The 8,309-nt window shown below is 29.2% G+C and overlaps 3 protein-coding genes across 4 annotated transcripts in view; 1 reads left to right on the top strand and 2 right to left on the bottom strand.

Annotated features, from left to right (window-relative positions):
* Nucleotides 1–1,284: 1,284 nt before the first annotated feature.
* LOC108688222 (histone-lysine N-methyltransferase SETMAR-like) lies at nt 1,285–2,350 on the bottom strand. Its single transcript, XM_018194385.1, has one exon. It carries the CDS (start codon nt 2,326–2,328, stop codon nt 1,285–1,287), a length of 1,044 nt encoding a protein of 347 aa, XP_018049874.1. The 5' UTR covers nt 2,329–2,350.
* An 892-nt stretch (nt 2,351–3,242) lies between these two features.
* LOC108688257 (STAM-binding protein-like A) lies at nt 3,243–6,459 on the top strand. Of its 2 annotated transcripts, none has more exons than XM_018194437.1 (8): nt 3,243–3,536; nt 3,938–4,036; nt 4,194–4,415; nt 4,512–4,688; nt 5,024–5,330; nt 5,457–5,573; nt 5,925–6,027; nt 6,281–6,353. In XM_018194437.1, the coding sequence occupies exons 1-7, from the start codon at nt 3,418–3,420 to the stop codon at nt 6,009–6,011; spliced, it is 1,128 nt and encodes a 375-aa protein (XP_018049926.1). In that variant the 5' UTR covers nt 3,243–3,417; the 3' UTR covers nt 6,012–6,027; nt 6,281–6,353. The 2 variants fall into 2 exon arrangements, with proteins under 2 accessions (XP_018049926.1, XP_018049925.1); XM_018194436.1 differs by having other exon boundaries at nt 3,244–3,536; nt 5,457–5,569; nt 6,281–6,459.
* A 1,063-nt stretch (nt 6,460–7,522) lies between these two features.
* LOC108688258 (CDGSH iron-sulfur domain-containing protein 2 homolog) overlaps nt 7,523–8,309 on the bottom strand; it is a 1,764-nt gene continuing 977 nt past the window's right edge. Inside the window, exons 3-4 of the mRNA XM_018194439.1 lie at nt 8,081–8,197; nt 7,523–7,825 (exon numbers count right to left, since the gene is read on the bottom strand). Coding sequence (XP_018049928.1) covers nt 7,739–7,825; nt 8,081–8,197 — 204 coding nt within the window. The 3' untranslated portion in view covers nt 7,523–7,738. The remainder of the gene's footprint in view (nt 7,826–8,080; nt 8,198–8,309) is intronic.

Genomic DNA, 8,309 nt, shown 5'->3' with positions numbered 1-8,309 from the left:
ATTTTATATATATGTATATAAAAATTTTAATTTGAGATATTTAATAGATATTTAATAGATAGAATTAAAACGAGATGTTGATATATATATTTTTATTATGTGTATAATAAAATAAAAAATTTTTAATTTATAGTCCATATCAAATTCTATCGTATTCACAGATCCATTAAATCTCAAATTAAAATTAATTCTTCGCGAATTAGGTAAAATGAACATATATATGTGTGTGTGTGTATATATATATATATTAGGTGTACAACTTTGCTTCCGCCGTTTTCCTATAGATGGCTTTAGCGGTAAGTGGTGGTCGAAATAAATAGATCATAGACGTCATACAATAAACTTGGGCATCTGTCAACATAACCCTATAGAAACATTAGTCGATTTGTGTCTGCATCATAAAGTTATTCTCGATTGAAAATGTCAGTTTACAAGCCAAATTCTCGTCATTTGTGGGATTTTAATTTTTTGCTTCAATATAAAGAAATCTGCGGCTGAGGCTCATTGAATGCTCTCAAATACTTATGGTGAGGTCGCTATTAGTGAAAGAACGTGTCGTGAGTGGTTTCAACGCTTCAAGAACGGTGATTTTGACGTCCAAGGTCATGCTCTGTATTTGGTGGGACCAGCTCGGCGTAGTGTATTATGAACTGTTAAAACCGACTGAAACAATCACAGGCGATCGGTATCGAACGCAATTGATGCGTTTGAGCCGAGCATTGAAAAACAAACAATACAAGAGACACGATAAAGTGATTTTGCAGCATGACAATGCTCGACCTCATGTTGCGAAAGTGGTCAAGACATACTTGGAAACGTTGAAATGGGAAGTCCTACCCCACCCGCTGTATTCTCCAGACGTTGCTCCCTCTGACTATCACTTGTTTCGATCAATGGCACACGGCCTGGCTGACCAGCACTTCCGGTCTTATGAAGAAGTAAAAAATTGGATCGATTCATGGATAGCCTCAAAAGATGATCAGTTTTTTCGACGCGGGATTCGTACGCTACCCGAAAAATACGAGAAAGTAGTGGCCAACGATGGACAATACTTTGAATCATAAATGTATAACTAGTTTTTTACAATAAAGCCTCGAATTTCGGAAAAAAAACGGCGGAAGCAAACCTAATATATACATATATATGTGTATATGTATATATATATATATATACACATTTTGTGTGTGTGTGTGTGTGTGTGTGTGTGTGTGTGTGTGTATACGAGGGTCGTTTGATAAGTTTGGTAAAAAAGCAAATAAAACACATTTTTTTGGAAAAAATCTGCTATTTCTCAACATAGTCTCCATCAAGGGCTATACACTTAGTCCAACGAATTTCCAATTTTTTAATACCGTCGGAAAAGTAGGCTGTCTCAAAGTATGCAAAATACTCATTGACGGCGACAATGACTTCCTCATTTGACAAGAATTTCTTCCCACCGAGCCAAGTTTTTAAGTTTGGGAACAGAAAGAAGTTACATGGGGCCAAATCCGGAGAATAGGGTGGATGAGGAATCAATTCATAGCCCAATTCGTGTAGTTTTGCCATTGCAACGGTTGACTTGTGGGATGGCGTGTTGTCTTGATGGAAGAGCACTTTTTTACACGATCTTGGCCGTTTTTTTTTCAGCTCTTCTTTTAAACGGTCTAATAACGTTGCATAATATTCTCCTGTTATTGTTTTATCCTTCTGCAAGTAGTCAATTAGGATAATTCCTTGAGAATCCCAAAAAACAGTGGTCATCATCTTTCCAGCCGACAAAACAGTCTTCGCCTTTTTCGGCGCATTTTCACCAGACATTATCCACTGCTTTGACTGCTGCTTCGTTTCAGGAGTGTAATAATGGATCCAAGTTTCGTCCACAGTCACGAATCGACGCCAAAAGTCCTGCGGATTGCGCTTAAACATTGCCAAACACTGCATTGAAACGTCCTTTCGCATGCGTTTTTGATCGAGAGTAAGCAATCGCGGCACCCATCGCGTACACAGCTTTTTTACATGCAATTTTTCGTGCAGGATGTTATGCACTCTCTCCGTGGAGATGCCTACGGCCTCAGCAATCTCACGCACCTTCATTCGACGATTTTCCATAATCATACCATGGATTTTTTCCACGACATCCAATGTAATCTCAACAGGTCGTCCGGAGCGCGCTTCGTCTTCAGTGCAGGTTCGGCCACGTTTAAATTCGTTTATCCAAAAATAAATGGTCTTCAATGCAGGAGCAGAGTTCCCATGAACTTCGTTTAACTCGGCTTTGATCTGCGCTGCTGTCCACTTCTTTAAATAAAAGTGTTTTATTACTACACGGAATTCGTTTTTTTCCATTTTTGCGGAAACTGCTAAACCACTCGCTTCAAATGACTACCAAACGTGAATTATGCGTCCTTTCTGGCTGAAATTTGGCCTGAAGAGGTTCGAAGAGTGGATCTTTCGAGATGTCGCGTCATCAAATGGATTGTAGCGCCATCTCATGGAAATTTATTAAACTTATCAAACGACCCTCGTATACTTAGCGAATCATATATGTAATGTATATACTATATATGCTATACTTCATGTATATATTATAAGTATACTATAATATTATAAATTTAGTCTGGAAATGCAACTCGCAACTCCACTTACTCATAATAGCAACTTGCTCTTAAAATTATAGAAGTTTACATTTTGTTGGTATGTTATACTTCACTTGGCTTTCCCTCTCTCTCTCGCGCGCGCGCGAATAAAAAATTAGAATACTCCAGAATACGCAACAATGAAGTCATAGCTAAGCTATCCGAAACAAGATTTCTTTTTTCAGAGTATTCTGTCGCATTTGCGAAAACAGTTCATAGCAATTACAATCGCATATGCAATAAAAAATACGATGATTATATATTGAAAAACACGAAATACGTCACAGTTTGAAAATTTCTTAAATTTGACGCATGATGGCGCCTGAGGCATTAAGATGTTTCATGTGTCATACAACAAAGTTTTTCAAGCTTGATTGAATAGAATATAAAGATTCTCATCTCTTTCTATATTGCAATCAACAAACTTTATCGGTTTCAAGGGCATTGGATAAAAAGGGAGAGAAAGAAAGGAGAGAGAGAGAGAGAGAGAGAGAGAGAGTGCGCAAGATTCGACAAGAGACTAGAGTGCGCTAGTACAGTATTGCCAGTTCATCGGATACATTGTGCATCTGTGTATACTTATTGAATTTGCTATTAAATTTGTCAAAGAACACGAACTGCAGTTTCAAGTACGGTCTTGGATCTTAATTAGAACTTAAATAATTAATATTTTTTAACATTTTTTGTCATGTTCAACATTAAAATGATGCCGAGAAAAAGATCTATAATATTGAAAAATTGAGAAAAGATTTTTCAACCATTTGTTAATATTGAAAGTTTAACTAAACTAACCTACAAGATGGACAAAACTAATCAGTCTTTGAAAGAAATGGGTATCATAGATCCTAAGGAACGAATCAAAGCTCTTACAGATCATGCTTCGAGAGTAGTAATTGATCCGAATATTGCGCCTAAAAGGTAAGAAATATATTTATCATATGTCAATTTATTGTATATAATAAAATATTATTAGAAAAAGTTACTTCAAAACTTCTTTAAATTTATTAAAATTAAAAAAAAGATTTTTATGAACAAAGAATTAGAATTCGAATGTCTGATTGTAAAATAGTTCTAAAATTAAAAAATATCTTTTTTATATGTTTATTATAAAAATATGTGATTGTTTTACTACATTTATGTATAAATATTATAAATATTAGATATATTGTAATAATAATTGCCAATATTCAATTAAAATAGTTTCAAAAGCTATTTAATTTTTTAATGTGATGTCTTTAATTTTAAATATTGTAATAATAATTGCCAATATTCAGTTTCAAAAGCTATTTAATTTTTTAATGTGATATTTTTAATTTTAGATATTATCGTACAGGAGTGGAAATGGTCAGATTAGCAGACATGAATATGCAAGATGGCAGTTATGAAAATGCTTTCACATTATATATGAAATTTATAACGTAGGTAATAATTAATAATAACTTGTTATATGTTATATATAATAAACATTTTTAAAGATTGATAAATTTAATATATTTTTAAGAGATACTTATCTTATTACTAACTAAAATAATATATTTTTATAATTTTATTGCTAAATATGTCCTATTGCAATAGACTTTTTGTGGATAAAATAAGGAGCCATCCGCAATATAATAATGTATCAACCAAGGATAAAGCAATGAATAAAGATGCTCTACGAATAGTCATTCCTAAAGCTGAAAAACTGAAGAAACAGTTATTAGAGCAATATCAAGCAGAATTCGATAAGTATTTAGAGGATTTGAAAGAAAGAGAAAGGATTGAAAGAGAGCGTTTGAGGCAAGAAGAACTTCAAAGGTATATTATCTTATATGGTATATTTGTTACAGTAAAAACATGAAATTAATAATTTTTATTAAGAAATTGATTTTATAATATTATACATTTGTTTAGGCAAAAAGAAGAAGAAAACAAGAGGAACAAAATGGCTGCTTTAGCTGCTGTCAAAGCGGCTAAAACTGCTATTACTGTAAATGTACCAATGGAGACAAAACATTTGCCTTCCATTGCATCAAAAACTGTGATAGATCTTGCAAATGATGATAAAGCATTAAAGACCTCCAAAGAAATGTAAATCTTGTTATATATAAAATAAAGCTTTGTCTTTAATAGTTATATATCATAAGATTTAATATTAAATAGTTACATTATTTTTATAAATTAATATAGTAAAATGCTAAAAATAAATATATCTTCTTATGTTTAAAACATATCTAATTTAACATCTAATATGAGAGCTTTTCAGCAAAAGACACAAGTTGACACAAAGTCATCTTGTCCTTGTTCGATAATCAGTAAGAAATAAAAATAGAATGGCTCTTATGTCGATTTGTGCCTCTGCTGGAAAATTCTCTATATAAATATATACTAATACACACATTTATTGTAATATTTAATGTTTTTAGAAAAACACCGATAGTGGATCGTTCTACAAAACCTTCGTTATTGACAAGCAACGGATTATCCTTGCGTGACATTATTCTACCGACCAAATTAATGCACAACTTTCTGACGCTTGCTTTCAGCAATACAACAAGCAATAAAGAAACATGTGGCATTCTGGCTGGACGATTGGAACGAAATAAATTGATGGTAACACATTTATTGATACCAGAACAAACTGGAACTCCAGATTCTTGTACTACACATAACGAAGAAGATATCTTCGATTATCAAGATCAGCATAATCTTATCACTCTCGGTTGGATTCATGTACGTAAGATTTACTTTGTATGTTCATTTATAACTTTATTGAAAAATTGCAAGAAGATTTATTTATTTATTTTTAATTTGTTTATCTTAAATATATATAATTGTGTTATGTATTATATATTATAGACGCATCCTACGCAGACTGCATTTTTATCAAGCGTAGATCTTCACACACACTGTGCTTATCAGTTGATGATGGCAGAAGCTATAGCGATAGTTTGTGCACCGAAATATGATGAGTATGTAAGAAAAATATATTTCGTATATTTTATACATACTAAATCCTTCAAAGAGTTTTAATCATTAAATATTCAACTGAATTATGAACTAATCTCCTTAATATACATTCTTTCTCTTTAAATTCTTTAAATGTAAATTTTACAATTATTTATTTTGTAATAATTTTTTATTTTTCACAAAATTTATTAATTACTTCAATTATGAAGTTTATTTGCATAAGTTTCCCTACATACAAATATTAAAATATATAAATAGGAATAAAATGTAATTGTTTTTTAATTATTAATTTAGAATTAAATTAAAATTTGTTTTGTATTTATTATAATTTTTATGAGAAATGGAATTTTTTTACAGAACAGGATTCTTTATCTTAACACCCGATTATGGTTTGGATTTTATCGCAAATTGCAGAGAAACAGGATTTCATCCACATCCTACTGAACCATCACTATATACAGTAAATATATCATAATTAATCTATTCAATAACATTTTTAACAATGTTAGTTAAAGTTTTAATGATTAATAATAAAAATGAATTAGAAATGAAATTGAACTACTAGTCAATTAAAAAAAAATGTAATATTGATACTATACAGTAGTAAAATAAATAAATAAATGTTAATAATATATTTAACAATTTTGGCTTGTATCCTGAATATTCATATTGTGTGCATTTTATTAACTGTTTTATTTCATTAACTGTTTTAGAAAGCAAGACACTACAAATTGGATGTAATGGCACTCCAAGTCGTGGATTTACGAAGAAAATGATATATCTCAGACACGAGATAATTATATATATATATATTTTACTGAAAAATATTTTTAATTAATTAATTTCTTTTGGAAAATAGCAATTTATAATAAAAATCGCGAATTTCTTATTACGCAATTAGTACATAATTAGTACACAATTGAAAATCTACGACCAGTGAACAATTAATTTAATCAATGAAAATGCTATGAATTAATATTTTTAAAAATACGTTATATTTAACGTTTACAACATAAGGTTTAATATATGATTGTAACAAACAGACAGAAGATACACAAGAAGAATCATTACAAATTATCATATCGGAAATTAGTATGAAATGAAATTATTATAATGAATTAATAATTATTAACTTCCGAATTACAAAAACAAAATATTTGCATGTTTGATAATAGCAGTGTAGAAATACAAATAACGTATTTGTATTTAATATTTTCTTAACTTTAATCAAAAAAGCTTTATTATAAATACATTTACAATTATTAAAAAAGCGAAATCAAATCTACATTTAAGTACATAATATTTGTTATGTTAATATTTTATTTCGTTTCTTATGTGTAGTATAAAATTTGATATTTTGTTTTGTTGTTTTTTATAATATATTCTTTTAATTTCTGCTTGAAATATATTTCTAAAAAAGATATAGAATACATTTTACAGATTTTTCATGCTTTTATGTTAAATAAAGAGACAAAAAAATTAATAATAAATATATTATTTTCGTAATTATTCAGCATTTTAACTTTATTTTAAATATATAACAATTTTAATTTTTTATTATTAAACTTAATTTTTTGTTTAAATATTACGTTTAATAAATTTTTTGTTTATTATGTAATTTCGTTTGTAAATCATCGATGTAAACAAATTTCAAGTTAAAATAGATATCTTACTGTTTTGCATAAAAGATGCTACTTAAAGTTCATCGTGCCTTTTTGAAAATAACAAGTGTTCACAAAAAATATTACATTCTAATATCTTATGTAAAAATATATTATTACAAGATGAACGGAAGATGAATATCACATCAGGCAGAATGCTTTGTATATATTAATCTTACTGAAAAATAATGATAGGTGGGTATGATATATACGAATTAGAATTATTTATCTTATTTTAATTATATTAATCGTTTATTCATTAAATAATTATGCATAAGAATAAAAAAACCCACTGAATATATTATGGAAATAAATTTATTTATAAACCTTTCCTTAAAAATGAGGTGCCTTAAAAAATAAATTGGCAGACGTTTTGTAAAATTTATCTACAGAGGGGGATAAAGATTCATCTATTTGATCCTTCCTCATATTTATCTACAACATGATGAGTAAATAGCTATCTTACAGCGATGAAAAATTACCAGTGGTAATTAGTCAATGTGTTTGTAATTAGCCTTTCTTCGTGACAATGAGTGGACCCACATTGTCATTGCACTCTTTGTTATGACGTCCATGAGTACCGTCACAGTATGGCCACTATGAATAAAAAATGATTAAGGATGAGACATATATGTGAAAGATCTTATTTTATATCAACACTTTTAAAAAATTATTTTAGAGAATATAAATAATGAATATTCATAAGAACATCTTCTAACTAAAAAATAATTAGGAATAATTTTTGATTGATTTAATTACTTGTTTATCTCCTTGTAAAAAACAAAATGAAAGTTAAGTTGCATAATTTTTTCTGATCTTAGGATTTCGAGTCTTATACCAAAAAGAACTTACATTTTCAGACCTCCAACAACGACAAAATACAGCTTTTTCAGAGATATCTTCGATATCAACGGTGTCTACTACTTTTGGAATATCTTTTTTTACTTTGAGATTAACACGACCATGTGGCTATAAAATAATTAACTTACATTATATGCAAGGAAGTAGATAGAAAAATTAATGAAATTATAAATATACCATTAAAATTATTATAAAAATATTTTATATATATATATATACA

The sequence above is a fragment of the Atta colombica genome, unplaced genomic scaffold (assembly GCF_001594045.1).
Source record: "Atta colombica isolate Treedump-2 unplaced genomic scaffold, Acol1.0 scaffold228, whole genome shotgun sequence".
Classification (NCBI taxonomy): Eukaryota; Metazoa; Arthropoda; class Insecta; order Hymenoptera; family Formicidae; genus Atta; species Atta colombica.
This window is presented reverse-complemented; position numbering and strand designations above follow the sequence as displayed.

Bases quoted from the DNA above. Each gene is read 5' to 3' on its own strand.
- LOC108688222 (XM_018194385.1), bottom strand. From the start codon at position 2,328: ATGGAAAAAAACGAATTCCGTGTAGTAATAAAACACTTTTATTTAAAG.
- LOC108688257 (XM_018194436.1), top strand. From the start codon at position 3,418: ATGGACAAAACTAATCAGTCTTTGAAAGAAATGGGTATCATAGATCCT. The intron at 4,689-5,023 runs GTAAATCTTGTT...TAATGTTTTTAG, and splicing joins TTAAAGACCTCCAAAGAAAT to AAAAACACCGATAGTGGATC. The intron at 5,331-5,456 runs GTACGTAAGATT...TATATATTATAG, and splicing joins TCACTCTCGGTTGGATTCAT to ACGCATCCTACGCAGACTGC.